Consider the following 20063-nt stretch of genomic DNA (forward strand, 5'->3'; position numbering starts at 1 on the left):
AATTTTTGTTATCTTGATTACAGTTTTTAGCTGTGGAAATGTATCAGTTGATTACATGATGTAATTTCTGTAAAACAAGTACCTGACAGAAGAGAGGTGAATAAAAAACAGGCATATTTTTTTTTTCCAGACAGATCATTTTGAACATATTTGATGACCCTCAGACTGAAAATTGCTATGGTATAAGTAAGAGTGAAGAAATATTTTGAGACAGCTTTATATTCACTATGGAATATTTAGAAAAAATACAGTGGGGAATTAGATTTGAAGTCTGGCTTGAGTCTTGCAGTATGGTTCAGGATCATTGTAAGAAGTGGATTAACATTAAAACATTTTATTATCTTATTATCTAATGTTATACGTAAAGTTTTATAACCATCAGCTTAGCATTTTAAATATTCTTAATACTGTTATAATAAAACTGACTACTGCAGATAATTTTATATTTCATAATAAAAAAATAAATCTGTGCTGGTAAATCAGTCATCCTTTGAACTCTTAATAAAAGGAAAAATGCCTGTATTTGGATAACATTATGTCCTAAGTACAGTAATATATAATGTTGCTGATTGCAGTATTTTTGTTGAATATTGATTCTAACTTGAACTGATTTTTTTTTTTTCTATCTTATTTGCTAAAATAAGTATTGGTTTATAAATTTCCCAATAGCTCCATTATAAACTAAAATGGTGGCAAATACTTGCTGATGTTCTAATAGGTCTTTGTTTTTACACTGATAGAAAAAGTCATTTGTTTTAGTTTTATCATGCTAAGAACAATAAACAGATTATTCTGTGACTACTTCTGACAATTGCATTAGAGTATCTAGAGTCTTTTTTTTCACACAAATATATTTATCTAAGGAAGCATTATACAAATATGCATGTTTAACTTTGGTTAATGAATATATTCAACTGCAACAACAAAAATCTGTCAATTTTGGAAACAGTTTAAAGCTTATGGATGACGGAATATTTGCAATATCCATTTATGGCTTCTACTCCTCCTTTTGTACTTGCAGGATCCTGTTTTTCGTTATCCAGAAGGGGGACTAGATATCAAAAGCAGCACAGTTTACATTTAGGTACTTAAATAGTCACAAGAGTTTCAAACAAGAGTCTCCTCACCTCATGACACACCTGGTGTGACTTTTGAAAAGATCTCTATATCCAAGACTTTCCAGACAAAAAAAAAAAACAAACAAAAAACTTGGGCTTTTATTTTTCATGCTTAAATGTGGAATAATCTTTTTCAAAATCCACAGTTGGTTTTGGTTACTGAGATTTAGGAAAACAAAACAACAAACCAAAGAGTAGCTAATTCCTCACACTTCTATGGGAGGTGTACATGTTTGCAAGCTGTTTAAAGTGAGGTCCCCAGTCTGCAAGGTAGTCATAACTTTGATCCGCATCTGACATGTTTGAACCTAAAGAGCTGAGGGATCCTGCCAAAGAGCCGGTGCCCTCAAATGCATAGGTCTGAAGTGAATCATATGGAGGAGCAGTAGGATCCGTATTTGCTTCTTCAAGCTTTTCTGAAATGAATTGCCTGAAGATTGCACTGTCAGGGCCAACCTGCAGAGACTGTCTGTAGAAACTGTGGATTTCTGTGGTGACCTTCTTTCGAGGTTTGTGCGTTCGCATGACAGTGCGGGTCCTCAGTGCTGATATATCAAAGGCTTCTGTGTCTTCCTCTCCACCTCCTTCATCGTCATACCTGACAATGTTCTCTCTGAATTCTTCCATTTTCTCTGAAAAGTGAGACTTCTTCCTCTGCTGCCTTATTGCTACAATTGCCAAAAAGAACACTGACCAAAAAAAACAGACATGAAAAGAAAAAAAAAAAAATCAACCAGGGGAAAATATAAATGAAACCAGAGACTTTGAATGTGTTTGGAAAGACTCGAAAAAATGGTAATATTTCTTAACATCAATGTTATTGCAACGTGAAGCTATCAACATATTTATGGAGCTGCAATGGTTTTGAGATGAGCATAGTATGTGGTGGGGAAATGGCTACAAAGGAACTTATAAAATAGGTGAATGAAATGGAGCAGTTCTTTTTGGTAGACAGGAGTTTGATGGAAACACAGGTTGTGCTTTTTGAAACTTCTTTGGTTTATCACATAATATATCCATTTCACATTGAGAATTTAAATTCTTAATCTCTCATTCTCTCTCAGATCAAAGCCCCAGGAAGATCAAATGAAAAATGAGGGAATGAGTAAGATATCCTCCTCAGCTGGTTGAATCATTCAATTCCATAGCCTATGCAGGATGTGGTTCAATTATTTCTGTTACGCTGGTTTGGAAATTTGAAAACTATAACTAAATTTTACATGATGTTGTAGCAGTATGTACCACAAAGGCCTATGAATCAGAGCATCTTGTTTCTCTCACATACGAGAGATTTTTAAATTTTATTTTAAATCATTATTTTTTAATCCTACTTAATTTCATTCATTAATGAATGATCCCTTTGAAACAGTCTATTACTTTCACAGAGATTAATGATTTCAGTTTTTAACTAAATCTTACTGCAGTTTTATTTAATAAGTAAGTATTTTGTGGACTATATTTTTTACTCAGGACATAACATGATACAACTAACAACAACAATATGATTTTACCTCACTTACGGATATGGGGGACCTGAAGTAGTTATTTATTTCTACATATTTACTGTATACTATTTCATTTGTTTGGGAGAAACCGACATAAACTTGAAAGCATTGGAAACAAGAATTTCTGCAACGTTATTATACATTTACAAAGCACAGATACTTTCAACTCTCCAAACCCTTTGCATGGTTAACTCTTTTAATGGTACACATGATGATAAAGGAAAATGGGAAAAAAAATGAAACTTCGGGTTTCGGATATGTGGCAAACCTATTATTTATAAAACCTTTTATCATTTCATTTTAAATAATCACAAAAAATACATTTGAAGATTTAATGCATTTAAAATATATGTGTCTGTAAAGAGTGTGGCAGATGTGTTTCTTTTTTTTTTTCTGATTAATATATTTGGCTATATCCCTGCTTTGACTGTGCTATGCATAGGCCAGTAGACACCAAGGGTTTATTCCATCTGGAGAGAGGGCCTTGGTGAATGATTCCACTGAGAGCCTAGATAATAAAGTGATATAGTTTGCCTGATCCTCAGTCCCTTAAGTGTATAACACAAAGCGATCAGGTGCAAATATGCTGCAACAATCAAAGAAAACTTGAAATTCATGCTCGCCTTCCAGTAAGCTCACACTGGCTGCCAGTTCTAAGGCTGCTTTCCAGTGCCACTACTGAAGATTGCCTGGGACAAGGAAAGCTCAGTTTTAAATAAAGTGACTCTGAGAGTGCAGGCAAGTCTAGAAACCATTAATTCAATCATATGTTCATATTTTTTTCTGTTGGAAACCAGAAAATGGAAGTAAGGGAACTAGTGCATCCCTGGACTTTGCTATGGAGTTAAGAAATGGCTAGTGTCTGAGCAAGAGTACTACCATCTAGTTCTCAATAATTCTCAATAAGAAGTTCTCAATAAGAAGTTCTCAATAATTTTTTTGCCTCAGTCTTCACTGGCAACCCCTCTCCTCCTAGCTCTTGTATTGATGGCCCACAAGTTGAGGATCCAGGTGACAAAGTCCATCCCACTATAACTGAAGGCATGGTACGTGATCACCTAAGGAATCTAAAGACATACAAGTCCATGGGACCTGATGAAATCCATCCCAGAGTCCTGAAGGAACTGGCTGATGAAGTTGCAAAACCACTTTCCATGATATTCGAAAAGTCATGGCAGTCAGGTGAAGTCCCTGCAGACTGGAAGAAAGGAAACATCACACCCATTTTTAAAAAGGGAAGAAAGGAGGACCCTGGGAACTACCGACCTGTCAGCCTCACCTCTGTGCCTGGGAAGATCATGGAGCAGATCCTTCTGGATGCCATGCTTGGGCACATGGAGGACAGGGGGATGATTCAGGACAGCCAACATGGCTTTACTAGGGGCATCTCCTGCCTGACTAACCTAGTGGCCTTCTATGATAAAGTGACTAGGTCAGTAGACAAGGGGCGACCTATGGATGTAATCTATCTGGACTTCTGTAAGGCCTTTGACACAGTTCCTCACAATATTCTACTTGCCAAATTGGAGGGATACGGATTTGATGGGTGGACGGTTCGGTGGATAAGGAATTGGCTGAATGGTCGCACCCAGAAGGTGGTACTCAATGGCTTTAAGTCCAGATGGAGAGCAGTGACTAGTGGTGTCCCTCAAGGGTCCGTCCTGGGACCAGTACTATTTAACATTTTTATCAAAGACATAGACAGAGGGATTGAGAGCACCATCAGCAAGTTTGCAGATGACACCAAGCTGTGTGGTGTTGTCGATACACCAGAGGGACGGGATGTCATTCAGAGGGACCTGGACAGGCTGGAGAGGTGGGCCCAGATGAACCTTATAAGGTTCAACAAAAGCAAGTGCAGGATTCTGCACCTGGGAAGAAACAATCCTCAGTATAAATACAGACTGGGGGATGAGGTATTAGAAAGCAGCCCTGAGGAAAGGGACTTGGGGGTGCTGATTGACGAGAAGCTGGACATGAGCAGGCAATGTGCTCTCGCAGCCCAAAAGGCCAATCACATCCTGGGCTGCATCAAAAGAAGTGTTGCCAGCAGATCCAGAGAGGTGATTCTGCCACTTTACTCTGCTCTGGTAAGACCTCACCTGGAGTACTGTGTGCAGGTCTGGAGCCCTCAATATAGAAAGGACATGGACCTGATGGAGCGGGTCCAGAGGAGGGCCACCAAAATGATCAGGGGGCTGGAGCACCTCTGCTATGAGGACAGACTGAGGGAGCTGGGGTTGTTTAGCTTGGAGAAAAGGAGGCTCCGGGGAGACCTCATAGCGGCCTTCCAGTACCTGAGGGGGGCCTACAGGAAGGCTGGGGAGGGTCTGTTTACAAAGGCCTGCAGCGACAGGACGAGGGGCAATGGTTTTAAGCTGGAGAAGGGGAGATTTACATTGGATATTAGGAAAAAATTCTTTACCATGAGGGTGGTGGAACACTGGAACAGGTTGCCCAGGGAGGTGGTTGAGGCCCCTTCCCTTGAGATATTCAAGGTGAAGCTCGACGAGGCCCTGGGCAACCTGGTCTAGTTGGGGGTGTCCCTGCTGACTGCGGGGAGGTCGGACTAGATGACCTTTGGAGGTCCCTTCCGGCCTGGACCAATCTATGAATCTATGAATCTATGAATCTATGAATCTAGACAACAGTTATGAGGTTCCCTTCCATTGATTTAATCCTTACCTTGCCTATATATTATATTCACATATATAAATAAAAACACATGGGGTTTTTTGTAGACTCTTCTGTTTCTGCAGTTTTCTGCATGTCACCTAATTTTGAGAGCCCAAAACCATATGAAGATGCAGACTCATAATTAACAGGTAGGAGCGCTGCTTCTGGGCAACTCATTTAACTGTGGGACTAAATTATAGGATTCCATTTGAGGAGAAATTTCAATGAGTTCTCAATAAGAGATTCAGTCAGAAGGTCAAAAGTACAACAGGAAATAATTATAGCCAGTTTCTATTCCTTTTGTTAAGGAAAATAATCCATAACCTTGTGGACAGAATGCAGAATATGGGTGAATTTTAACTTGTTAAATTTCTTTTTTCACTGCAATAAATTAAAAATAATTCCATTAGCTTTAGTGGGCTTGTGTTTCTTGTCTTCTGTTGCTACTACGGCAGATCAAAATATAGAATCAGAATAGAGGTGTGAGCCTTCATATTTGAGTCTCAGCTTCCTTGTAGTTAATGATGATATGAGTTGTATGAGCGTTGTATGCTGTTATTTATAAACTTGTAGAGGTCATATTGTATAATGAGGGTAGAAAAAGCATCTTCCTTACCTACTTATCCTTCATATGGGAAAAAAAAAAAATTTACTTAAAATTGTTTTGTATTTCTTTCAATGATATAGGAGTTTAAACATACTACTATTTTATTTGCTCTCATTAACAAATACGCCGAGACAATAATTTCCAGTGTATGTTTTTTTCTTAAGGCAATGTAATTTGTTGTTATTACTTATTTCTTTCCAGATATTATATGTGTAGCTTGATATTATGCTAAAGTTTTCTTCTTTTGATTCTGATTATATTTTTCCTTATATTTTTTTTCAGAACTTTGTTGAAAAATAATTTATGGTATGTTTGCACATTTTATAATGATCATTTGATATTACACTGCTTCGTGAAATCCTGCTTCTGTCTTTATTTTCTTCAGAGTTATTTGTAGTTTCATTAGTGGAAAAATAGTTTTACTAACATAATTCATGTGTTGTTTTGTGGTATTTCTAGAGATGAGGTTTTATGAAACTGCTATATATACTGCTATGCGTCATAATATGGATACGCCATATTATTACACAGGCAACAGGGATTTGTAAGTCTTTCCCCTGTTGCTTTGTTGACATCAGCTTGAATTTGGCCTTGAGGCCCATGACCACCATCAGTGACCAAGCTCTCAGGTCAGCCATTTTGCCTTGGAAAACAAACCTACCCAGCTCTGCCACTTCTCTTTCTTTCCTGGTCTCAGAAGCTATCGTACCTTAACCTCACTAACTCAGACAAGTACAGAGTTTCGGGATGGATATTTAGTCTTTGGGGAATGTTTAATACAGTGTGCCTTCTATTATAAGGTGTTAGTGTCATCAAATCACTCATCGAATATTGCAGGAATATCCTTTTGCTGAAAAAAAAAAAAGGAAATGTTTTTTGGCAGTGATAGTTGCATACTTCAGCAGGGGAAGAAGTTGTTTCCCTGAGTGCTGTCGCTCCAATATGTCTTGAAGCAACCATAGCCCCATGCACTGCAGGAACAGCCAGCCTTGGATGGTTGGTCTCAGCTTGAGTGTCATGCATGACCCTTTGCAGAGGAACAAGCACAACTCCTGTGCATTTAAAACAACCTCAAACCCACTTTTTGCATCCACAAGTTCCTGAATGTAGTGGAGGTTAGTGTTTGGTGTCCCATGAGAGTTAAAAAGACGCCCAACATTTGGAGAAAAGGCTGTCTGGAGATGCAACATTATTATTTGACAGAGAGACGTCCAGTTTGTTTCTGGAATTGCTTTCTGAGAGTATGGAATTCTCTTTTTCTTTTATTACTTTGTATTGATCTTAGATCTCTATTTGGCATACCTAAGGTACATTAAGTATGGTAGTGCTCCTTCTAATATATTCTCATACTAGCCATCCTTTTGTAATGCTGTCTTCAGCTTTACCTGGGTTCAATACAGACTTCGGACCAACACAGACAAGTAGGACTATGACTCAACTAAAGCCAACTTTTAGGACGGTGTGTTAGAATTCAAATTTTACTGAAAACTAGGGAGGAGGAGTTATAGATAAGAAAACAGAAAAGAAATGAAACCTTTGCCTTATTGCATGTTTTCTCACTAGCACAGTACTTCCAAGCTTCCAGTCAAAGGAACATCTTTGTCACTTAATCAAGCCTATTGTAAAAGGAAACAGACATTTATCTTACTTATACTTACCTAGGACTATTAGTATGCAAGCCAGAACAGCAACTAAAGCTTCTGTGCTGAGACCCATAGCATACATGAAAGCTCCGTATCGACAGTAGAAGGTGTTAACTTCGGTGTCACAGTCACAGACAGTGATAGTGAGAGTATTTGTGCTCGTCAGCGCTGGGGTTCCATTATCCAGAATTAAGATTGGCAAGTAGAAATAAAACTGCTCTTGCCTCCTGAAGCCACTTTTTGCTGTGAAAATTCCGGCTGTGTTATCTAGAAGATAAATTTTTATGCAAGATACACATTTATCATGTTTTAACAACAACAGTAAAACTCCAGTGGCATCTGAGCTATTTAAAAACAATGGTATTGTGCAAAGCTACATATTAAGAAAGTTAAGAAGTAAAACCAGACACTGACATGTGGTGGGGTTTTTGTGTCAATTGAGAATAAATTGCAGGTTTTCTGACATAGATATTCCAGGGGCAATAACAAAATTTGACCTCGGAGCTCCATTTTTAATATTCAGAGCTAAAAAAAATCTCACCGTGTTCAGTACCTGACACCTGCTCAGGCTAATTATTTGTTTTTTAAAATGGTACCGTGTAACCGTCTGCCGCCAATCCAGCAGTTCACAGTTGAAATATAGACAGTTTACCAATCAAAAGGCTTCACAAGTGTCTGGCAGCACACAGAGAAAGCAGGTGTCGAGGGAAAGAAGAGAAAGCTAGAAGAAAGTCCACTAAAATAGTTTTTTATTTCTTTCCCTCAAAAACTAGAGCCTGTTCAGCTTTTACTATCTAAATTAGAGAAAATTTGCTAGACGCTCTCACCTTGATTTGTATTTAACTATTAGTGTTTAGAAATCAGTTCTATACAAAACACAGTAAGCAGCTTAAATTCAGCTCCTGCTGCATATCAACTCCTTCAAATCTGAAACTTAGCTTCCTGCAAAACAAATTACCCGTCTAAATCTGTGTATAATGAAAAGAAGAAAAATCTATAAATATTTATGTCAGAATTTTTTATCATGGCAGAGTGAATTACTGCATGTGTGCATATATGTACATAGAATTAAAGAAGTATTTCTAACAGTATCTGTGTAGTATGTCTATCCAAACAGTCTGCCAAAGTTAACTCCCTCACATTTAAATTTTTCAAGGTTTCTGTCATAGTGCAGAAAGTTACTCCAGAGAGAGTTACAACTGCAGAGATAAAATGCTCCAGATCTGTACAGTCACTTTTGGTTTTGCCTAAGACTGTCCCAATTCACATAGCCATTTGTATGAAGTGCAGCAGAAAGGGAGAGACTGAGGGCTGATCCTACCATATTTTAAAAGACTGGGTTTTTTCCCCATCAATAGCTACCAAAAGGAAATAGACATATTGCCGTGTGTGTGGCTCTGCCTGGGCTTTGTGCAGAAAGGACAAAGGTGGGAAAGGCTCACGGCTTGTACAAAACTTGACTTTAATGTAACAACTTACCTCTTCCTGGCACTGAGGGAGAGGATAATGTAGTTGGGAATTGAAATACATATTAATACATTGACTTTAACTTTGGAGATATTGAGAGAAGTGGTTTGCCGTTGAACATAGTCTGAACTTTCCAAAACTTATTTCCATTGATTTATTCACCTAGCCAGAACATTCAAATAATTAGCAAAGTCAATAAGAACAATGTGTACTTTAGCTGAGTTTGAAGAAACTCTTCTCTGTAGTCTCAGCAGACTGACTCTAAAGGGTCATCTTCCCTGAAATTCCATCAAATATTGCACTTACGTTTTCACTGCAGACTGGTTTTGCTTGATATCTCTCTATATCACTCTTTTAATAAAAGTCTCAATCAATATTAGTTCTTAATAACATTAAAATACATATAGGAGACATCTGTATGATGACATTAATGGTTTAAAATATACTAGGAAAAAAGATTACATTCCTATTTATCTATGTTCATAATTCTGTTCTCGCTTAAGTGCTAAAGTAACAGACATTAAAAGAAATCTTCTTTTTCTGGTAATCTTGTTTTTTAGACAAGTAGATAATTTTAACAAGAGATAGTTGGTATTTACCACCATATCCTACATTAAGAAAAGATATTTTAAGGAATACCAGTACATTTTTCATGTCAGCATATTTTTTTCCCCTTGAAATAGAACTATCTTTTGCTGTTTATGTTACTCAGCTGAAAAAGGAAAATAAACTGTTTGGTATTATTGGATTATTGTTTTGAAACGCACCTCATTAAATGTTCAGATCTCAGAATGACAATTTCTATTTAAGTGTAAATTTTTATAAAATTAGTGATGTGACGACCACACAAAGCATGCATCTTTCATTAGGATGGTGTTAAAGAGCTACATGAATGACACTACCTTGATTATCTTTAAGAGTAAAACGTGAGTTGTTTGTGGCCTCCTGAGCCAATGAGAAGTAAAAATGATGACCTTCTGCTGAGTCATCTTGATCCACGGCACTGATGCTTTGAATTAGCTGGAAACAGATAAACAGAATTGCTTTAAGAATAAAATTATTTAGTTCTTTAAAATGATAAAAGGACACATCAGGCATGTTAAACTGCTGATGCTAGAGATGCGTTCTGTGATGACGTATTGAGTGCATGTTATGCACTCACAAATATACACCTTCTTCTATATCTGAACAGGTTTATTGAGACTCATATTCTGCAAATTCACTGCTTTGATTTTTCATTGATTTGAGAGAGGCAGGCATTAAAATCTTGAGAAATATAAAAAAAATTCTGGTTCAAAATATCAGAGGTAAATGAAGTTTCCATAAATGAAAAAAGTAATCATATATATAGTGTTTGTCCTTTTTTTTTTCAAGGTGAAAAATACATCATTCTACATTTGAACAGATCCCTCTATACAAAATCCATTTCCTTCCAGCCCACAAACACATTGACATCATTCAGCTGATATATTGTAGCTCCAGTAAGTGAAATATGGTGACAAGTTCATGTGCTGAATTGTTGATTCTGGATATTACAACAGATTGATTATGGAACTTCTTCCCTGCTTTTACTCAAGAAAGCAAAATAGCCTTCATTTACAAATATGTCAAACCAGATAGTCATTGGAAGATAAAATAAAAAATAACAGTTATCATTCAAAAGAATATCTTTCATCTCTTTAAATAAACAACCACGCTACAGTTAACAAAATCAGCAATATTTCTGTTTAAAAAGAGCTTATATTTGTTAATTTTATCAGTAAATATTTAATCACCCGAGAATCAGCATATGTTAGTAAGTGAGTATCCTCACCAATCAGGAGGAAAGTGAACTGATGCAAGCCCATCAACTTTCAGAAAAGACAGTGTCCAGTTTGAACTTGGGTTCTGTTTTATCAGTCATCTCATACCTTGTAGATATTTGTACCCAAGAGATCTGAAGCCTCAACTTTTCTCAAACCTTTCAGAAAGCACCCGAACGCTACAAGTGGTGCCTTAAAAGCAAAGCAGTAAGTAAATGGAAGTGACTACAGCCTTCCATCTGTGTCTTTGAATACTCTTTCCTGATTAAACCATTTTTCAGTCAAAGATCTAAGACTTCAGCACACATTCTTTTTCTTTGCAAGCAAGCTAAATTTGATCAAATCATCACAGCAGAGTGCAAAATGTGGCTCACACCCCAAAAGTTTTGTATTCTTAGCACTCTGCCCTTTTTATATGTGAAATTTATTTCAAATCTGTATTTTCACTCTATGGAAAAATAAGGAACCTTGAGGGTTTTTTATTGCCACTAATGAGAGGAGTGATTGTTCAGTGATGTACCTGCTGACAGTGTACAAAGGATTAAACTTCTCAAGGGAATTTTTTCCCTTTCCTCAAAGCAAACAAAATAGCTAAGGTGATGAAAATACAGGTCATGCAGGTCAAGAAATCACTGAAGAGCAATAACTGATCACTACCATTGCTTTGACAAAAAACCACAGGTTTCATTTTTATAAAGGAATACGGTTTCCAGAATATGCTCAATATGAATAGCAATAGAGAACAAAACTTCATAACCAGTCTAAAACACAAAGGCATGTTTTCATCGTAATATTCTGCCATATACATCAACAAATGAAAAAAAAAAACTATGCTGGCCTTTTCTGATGATTTGCAGATATTGCTGCAGCTGAGAAAAAGCTTTGTATGTATACATGTCTGTCTGTACATTTCAGGGTCTATCAAGCTAGACTGAATATGCCGAGTAATATAGGAATCTACAAAGATATCTTAGCCACATATAATTTTTTCTGTTTTGTTTTGTTTTGTTTTTATTTTGGTTACCCGGTAGAGAAGAATCACCCACCTACCAAGGGAAAAAAACCAAACATTAATTACAGATGTGGTTTTCCTACTTCCAGTTTTCATTCTTATTAATAGTTATTCAACAAAGTATTAGCAATGTCTTTGAAAAGTATATTTTTAGGAATCTGTCATGTTTGAAAATCATTAAATTATTACAGGTGCAAATTAGATACTGTTTTGCTATTTCATTATTAACTTCCATTAGTTTATATACAGAATGTATTTCCCCCATAAATTTTTTCTGTATGTCACTAAAATTCTGAGGAGTATACGGCTAGCTGAAAATAACCCACACCTTCCCTTGTTTTGATTTTTACTGTGCTGTTCTACACAAACCTAAGACTTCTGTGGTTATTCCAGACATATTCACATGCCTTTAAGGATTTACCTTAGAAGAAGGGGAATATTTGGAACATAAGGACAGGGCAAACCCTTATTGTTTACTTCTTACTGTATCTCTTCCACTAAGATTCAGCAAAACCCAGATGAGTCTATAAAATATTCAGAGAGCAATAGGCAGCTCTGATTTTGCTGACTCTAAGGGAAAAATCACCCAGAGAGAAGAAAACTTTCTTTTTTTCTGGTTTTCTAGGCTTTTCTATTTCTAACATAGGAGATTCTAGCCTTTCACTAGGAAAACTCACATCACAGACTAAAAAAACTGCACTTTTTGTTTGTGAGTCAAGGTTTAAAAACCCCCTTCTTTTTAGTGTGAAAACAAAGAAAATTGGGTGAATGATGTGTTGCTTCTGCAAGGTTATATCAGTTGTTGTATTGACTAGGCTGAAATTTAATTGCTGTAAAATTTCTTATTTCAAGTCTCACTAATCTAGAAGCTGTAATAATCCAGCAGTCCATTTGAAAATGTACATTTCTTTAAAACTCAGATTAATTAAATCCATTTTTCTTGAAAAGCTGACTTAAGTTCATGGTGGGTGGGCCTCATTTACTGTTTCTCTCCAAACACGCTGAGATCACCGCTGGGAACAGCAGGGGCTCCTTTGATCAAAGGTCACAAAAAGATGTGGCCTGCTATACTCAACTTCCCCATCCATCTGATTAGTGGGCACTTTCAACTAATAAATAGCATCAGTGAGAGTGTCTAAGATACCAGTAGCAGCTCTGATCTCTCATTGATTAATTATTTTGTATAGAAGGGATTTTCTGTAAACCCTTCTGCACTGAATGTCTAGCTGTGTTGTTTGTCTTGCAAATAACAAATTTGTAGTCAACACAGCATTTTCGAGGTAGACCTTCTACCTCAAGACCAAAGTTCTCCTTTTGAGTGCTTCTATTTCTTTTTTGAAAAGAAAAATGGCACAATATTTGTCTGATTTCTGTCTGTCTACTGTAAGGTGCTTCTGCTCAGCGATAAATAAAATGGTGTAGACCTCAGACCTTACAAAGCTCCTGCTGTGACACTTAGGTGCCTTCTAATTTTCATTTGTATATGCTGATGAACTCTTCCTGCCTGTTCTATTCTGCTATAAGATAATGTTGTTGAATTATGGTGTGTACAAAAGAGAAAAAGGAATTTTCCATGGGCCACTGTGACTACTGTTTCAAAATGTCACAAGTTACACTCAGTGCATCTGTAGGTGTAGTTTAGAATAAGGGCCTGCCAGAATATATGATGATTTCACAGCTTCACCATGTTATTAGACTTTAAAAGAATGCCCTAATTTCTTTTTTTCTTGTTAACTTTATATTTTCTTATCATTACTGCTCAGATCCTTTTTGTAAATGATGAAGAGAACATTACAAGGTGAAATAATATACACTGGCTTACTAACCTATCACTTTCACTTCTCTGCTATCAAAAATCATTTTCCATCATGACTTTTTAGAAAGGATCTGTTTTAGCAAACTGCTCATTTTTTTAACATTAATTGTATACATCTAGAATTCGATTAAAGATTTCCATTCTTTTCTTCTGTCAACATTTCATTATGTAGAGAAGTAGTATCAAATAAATACTCTTCACTTTCACTGTAACTGATGATTATTTTACTACATGCTAAGTACTTAGTAAATAAATTTGGGGTTTTTTTCTTATCTCTAACTCATAGGGCTCTGCATACATAATCACTTCTTTGGATCTAATAAAAATTACTAAGCAACCTGCAACATTAAAGTCACTTCATACGTGATCTCCAAATTACAGGAACTCAGAATTGCCAAAATAAATATGCATTAGAGAAGACAACATTAATTCAGAATGTAGGTGCATTCAGTGTAGCTTGTCTTCAGCTGAAATCTCTTTCCTGCATGATATGAAGAAAGACTAATATCCACAAAACAGCTGAAATTACCTTGCATACAAATAAGTACATTCTGGATGGTCACCTTGCTTACACATATGGTAAGACATTTGATATTAACTAATGTCAAACTTTCAACCTGCAGTTTCAGCCTGAGTTAATTTATTAGTGTCTTGGAAATCAAGCTTTCTGGGTCAAATCTATTCTTTCTGAGATGTATTTAGTGTTAACTTTGGGAGAGATTTGGTCCACTTTGTCTTCTGACTAATTTTATAGAATATTTCCTCTAGAATTCAACAGTTTGTAGTTACCATACGCACACATAAAGGGTAACTATAAAGAATTAATACCCCATTGTGGTAATCATTTACCATGTCTGCATACAGTTATAAGTTAAAAAGGTCTGATCAAAAGGGAAACCTGGGTTTGTTCTATTTGATCTGATACTAGCTATAGCTGTAGTAGGATACAATAACGTATTTAATACTGGTAGTGCAGTGAAAGTGTTTTTTCAATGTGCAAAAGAATACTATAGTTGTGGTTAGTACATAGCTAAGTTCTGGATTATAGGACAGTACAGAAATATAACATGAAATGGATAGTGAAAAATCTATACAAAATGTTGAATAAATGTAATGAATGGATTTAGAATGATGCCAAAACACACTTATCTATCTTCTTTACATATATTCTTATTGTCAAATTTTAGATTATAGTCCCACAGACTGAAATGTTATCCTTTTGTTTAAATGTCTTTCAGAGGCTAGAGTTAAACATGTACTGGGATCAGTGCTCTTTAACATCTTTGCTGGAGACATGGACAGTGGGATAGATGATACCCTCAGCAAGTTTCCTGATGACGCCAAGCTATGTGGCGCAGTTGACACACTGGGAGGAAGAGATGCCTTCTAGAGGCACCTGGACAGCGTTGAAAGGTGGGCCTGTGAAAACATCATGAAGTTCAATCAAGCCAAGTTCAAGGTCCTGCACCTGGGACATGGCAATCCCAGGCACATGTTGGGTAGAGAATGGCTGGAGAGCAGCCCTGAGAAGGACTTGGGAGTGCTCATGGATGAGAAGCTCTGCATGAGCTGGCAACGCGCGCTGGCAGCCCAGAAAGCCAACTGCATCCTGGGCTGCATCAAAAGAAGCCTGGCCAGCAGGTCGAGAGAGGTGATTCTACCCCTCTACTCTGCTCTCATGAGTACTGGAGTACTGTCTCAGCTGGAGTACTGTGTCCAGCTTTGGAGTCCTCAAAACAGGAAGGACATGGACCTGTTGGAACCGGTCTAGCGGAGGGCCATGAAGATCATCAGAGGGATGGAGCACCTCCCCTATGAAGACAGGCTGAGAGATCTGGGGTTGTTCAGCCTGGAGAAGAGAAGACTGGGGAGTCCTTATAACGGCCTTCCAGTACCTGAAGGGGGCCTACAGGAGAGATAGGAAGGGACCCTTTATCAGGGAATGTAGTGATAGGACAAGGGGTAATGCTTTTAAATCGGAAGAGGGGAGATTTAGATTAGATACTAGAAAGAAATTTTTTACTGTGAGGGTGGTGAGGCACTGGAACAAGTTGCCCAGAGAAGTTGTGGATACCCCATCCCTGGAAGCATTCAATATCGGGCTGGATGGGGCTTTGAGTAACCTGGTCTATGATTCTCTAGACTGAAGCTACCGTTAACTGCCTCTGAGTCTGGATAATTAGGACAACAATTAGTTGTATTCACAATGCGTTTCACATTCTTTATCATAACCTAGTATACTCTAAGGCTATGTAAAAATAACGTTTGCCATGTGATTATACTTTGCTTTTATTGTAAACAAGGCAGACATCAAGAAAAAGTCATATGAATAAAACAACTCATTTTTTTATAGTATCTTTCCCTCTGTGGTGCCTTTCCTTCCTTTCCCCCCAAACACTCTAAACTAGAGGTTGCAGGTATATTTTGGTGTATCCCATGAAAGTAGACACGACCCAGCTGAGATCAGAGAAGGAAGTAAATTCCGGAAGTGCAGAACATCTCTGAGAACATCTCTCAGCATATCATTTCCAGATAAATGGATAGAGATGGCTACTTTAGAAATTGAAGTGTGATAGAGTATGTATACAAGCTTTGATCTCAACTCATAACATGTAACCACATTCCTAAGCTGTTTCAAATTGATTGCAGAAATATGGCTAAGATAAAAAGGTATGTGATGTCCTGATTAATCCCTTCAGCTGCTTAAACTTATTCTTCTGAAATGTAAATTGTGTTATTCAGTGGACAGTCACACTATTTATAAAATCACTTTTGAACCTTTTGGCTTCTTGCTGATGAAAATAAAGAACCTTTTTTCTATGAGTAAAAAGTATTAAAAAAAAAGAATAATAGCACTGAAGGAAATATATCAGCTAAGAATATTGTTTTAAATCATAAACATTGAATAAAATCATAAATCATATCATAAACTCAGACTATGATAATTATGCACTTCAGTAGTGATTTCCTATTGTTCTTTCTAAGATCATTTGTTAATAAGAAAATTGTTTAACATTGCTGTCATGGTCTCCAAAGGCCAAACTAAAGATGCCTGTGACTCTCAGAAAGCTATAGCAATGAAAAAAGGAAAAAAAAAATATTTAAAGTAACATATTGCCTGTCTGTAAAATGGGAAAATCATCATGCTCATCCATCATTCAGATATCACAAAGTTAAACAGGAATAATTCTGTATCTTGTACTCAAAGAGTTTATTATTATTGTTACTACTAGTAGTCTTGAAAGTGCAATCATTTCCAGTGATTTTCAAAATAATATGTATTTTTAACTGTTATTGAAAAGTAGCCATTAATTTCTTAGTATACAGATGTTACCAGTAAGTAACTATAGAATAATAAAAATGCGTTTTTATGGGTTTTTATACTATAGGTAAGTCCAAAACATAGATTGCAAATATCCATTTTATATTTTATTTCATATTTAATTCATGGTGTCTTGAAGACAAGGAACATGAAGTAGCATTTGCTTTAATGCCTGTACTTTGCTCTGTCAATGAGTTGAATGAGTTGCCTGAAGACCAAAAGAAATTGCCTTCCTCCAAGTACCTCTGACCCAGAAATAGCCTTTGCAGAGTGAAAAATTAACAAATGCAGAACAACAACAAAAAAACCCAACTGCTGATAGAAAAACATATAAATGGATGAAAAAAGTTATAAAGAAACTACTTCAGCAACATGGAAAGCTTTACTTAACTGCAGACAATTCAAGGTCAAAGTAGCCCAAGCTGGTATAAGAAGAGAGTCTCTGTGATTCAGAAATCAAAACATCGCAAAATGTTTGAATGGAACCATCACAGATATCCCAAAGGTCCAAATAATGCTTTAGAGTGGTGAAAAAACATGCATTTTTCTGTCCATAGCTTTCTGTTGTTGCTTTTTTTGTTGCTCATTTTCTACATTTAAAAAAAACAAAAAACAAAAAACAAACCAAAAAACCAAACCAAACCAAACCAAAACAAAAAAAACCAACCAAACCAAACAAAACACAAAAAAACCCACAAAACCACAAAAGCCCCAAAATTTTGAATATCCTGGTTTTTTTTTTTGCAGGAGGAAAATGGAGAGTCAGCAGTGTACCTGGGGTGTTAGGGCAGCTGAATGATGTTAGCCCATTCACCTGGGGAATGAGTAGGAAATGGGAAAAAACCTCCAGGAAAGGATGCTTAATGCAACAGTTCCTTTAGGTGCTAGCTAAGGAAGGTGTTGCAAGGGCTGTGACTTAAACATCCTCAGACTTCCACTGAACTAGACAAGGTTTGAATTCAGTTCACAATAAATGGTTTCTAACCACAGAACACGATGAATGGTTTGAATCTGGTCTAAGTCTGGTTCTTCCAGACTATGTTATGCTGTTTCTGCAAATACCAGGACTAGGTTTTACATCTGTGACACTAACATGAAGGAAATCTGTGCCTTGTGTGTTTTTCAGAATTTTCTGTCTGTGCTTCTCTGTTTCCTGTTTTTGCAGACAAACAAGATGTATTGATTTTGTTTTAAAGGGGAAAAAATACGTTAGTCTTCTGAAATTTAAATTTCAAACTATACATATATCAACAGAACTAATTTTGGAAATAGACAAAATACAGCGTGTACTCACAGTACTGAAATAATCAATACTAAAGGGAATAGTAACATCTCAGACCAAATCTTAAGTTTTATGAGAAAACCGATGGCTAACTCCTTCATGCTTACCTGGCCAGAAACCGCATTTTCACAAACAAATGTTTCATAATATTTAGGGAATTCTGGTGCATGATCATTAATATCGAGAACTTGGATATACACATTTGCTTCTGAAATTTTTTCAGGATTTCCTAATGGTTAAAAAAATACAGAAATCAAAAATTATAAATAATCTACTATGTATTTTAAAGTAAAGTAAACATTAAAAAATTTTACGTATACTCAGCGGAGAAGAAAATAGTCACTGAGACCTACAGACACATTTTATACTAATCCTTTTTAATGAGTTCAAATATATCCTATACATATAAAAAAGGGCATTGTCTTTCTTTGCTGGGGTTCTGTTTACAAAAGGTGGTAGGGTTTTGCTTTTGGTTTTTTACTTTTTTTTTTTCATCAACACATCACATTAAGTTATAATAGTATATCTTGAAGTATATAAGGATATTTCATGCAAAATTTTGTGTTTGTTCACTGTTTCATTTACCAAGTCAGAAAGTGATTTAAATTAAAAAAAAAAAAAAAAAAGGTCTGGTATGGAGAAATTAAGTGAGGTTTTGTTCATGCAGAACAATTTACTGTATTAGTAATTTGTAAGATTAGGTGGAAGGAGACTGTCTGCTCCTCTAAGGGTATCTGGTCAAGAAGCTTATTCTATGCAACAAGAGTTAATAAGAAAAAGAAGAAGCCAGAAACAAGAACATATAGGGACACAAACCTCAGGGACAAATGATAAGGGACGGTGTGATGAGAACCAAAGCTGGTCAGACACACTAAATGATGGGGGCACATGAGAGTGTGAGAATGTTTATTCCTGCGAGGTTATCAGATTGGGAGCCTTGTCCATTGGGAAGCTGAGGGAGAAAAAGGGGAAAACGGAAACAAGATATACCAAGACACAGACCTAACAAAACTAACTTGGATACACTGACAAGAAAAAAACCTCATGATAACTGATGGCCTATATAGAAACCACAGAGCAACAATTCCAGGCAGATCAACCTGACCTTTGCAACTGATAAGACTAAACCAGAGGGACCTCGGATGTGGAGGGGCATGGGAATCAGTGGAGCTCTACAGACCCATGGAGGACATGCAGGGAGGAACAAAGATGGGGCAGACAGGAAGGGGTATAAAAGGGGCTGGTTGCATGTAAAATGGGGCAGACAGGAAGGGGTATAAAAGGGGCTGGTTGCATGTAAAATGGGGCCAGTCAGTATGCTTATCTGGCTGAGCCCTGCGCCAGATGACCAGTCAGTCCTATCATCTTATATCATTTTATTATATCTTTTCTTAGCTATCGCTCTGCATAATTTCACTCTCTATCATTGCATGTGTATGTGTGCTTCAGGGACTAAGTGCCGGCTACTGGTGAGACCTGCATATGTGTGAGTGAAAATTTGTGCCACCTATTGGAGTCAGACAGTCAGATGGTGGGGTGGGTGCCCGTGGCCTGTGGTACCAGCTACTGGAGTGAGTGGGGAGCACAGGGGACAAATGTCTGTATCTTCCCCAAATTCAGTGTGCTTGGGGTGTTCGTGTGTTTTAGCTAGCAAACTTTAAGCTGGAGTCAACAGTGAGTAGGGGTTCCTTGGGTTCAGGCCAGGTGCTCAGGGGGGTCCATGCTGGTATGCTCAGAGCGGATTTGTGAATGTGGGGTACATGAGGGGTGAGAGTGTGAATACTGTAGGTTTGCCAGAGATCATCTAGCATGT

The 20063-nt window shown here is 37.0% G+C and overlaps 1 protein-coding gene across 1 annotated transcript in view; it reads right to left on the reverse strand.

The window, feature by feature from the left end:
• Positions 1–633: 633 nt before the first annotated feature.
• Positions 634–20063, reverse strand: part of LOC141464012 (cadherin-19-like) — a 42639-nt gene continuing 23209 nt past the window's right edge. Inside the window, exons 8-11 of the mRNA XM_074146732.1 lie at positions 18358–18479; positions 9919–10036; positions 7565–7816; positions 634–1807 (exon numbers count right to left, since the gene is read on the reverse strand). Coding sequence (XP_074002833.1) covers positions 1317–1807; positions 7565–7816; positions 9919–10036; positions 18358–18479 — 983 coding nt within the window. The 3' untranslated portion in view covers positions 634–1316. The remainder of the gene's footprint in view (positions 1808–7564; positions 7817–9918; positions 10037–18357; positions 18480–20063) is intronic.

The sequence above is a fragment of the Numenius arquata genome, chromosome 4 (genome assembly GCF_964106895.1).
Source record: "Numenius arquata chromosome 4, bNumArq3.hap1.1, whole genome shotgun sequence".
NCBI classification, from domain to species: domain Eukaryota; kingdom Metazoa; phylum Chordata; class Aves; order Charadriiformes; family Scolopacidae; genus Numenius; species Numenius arquata.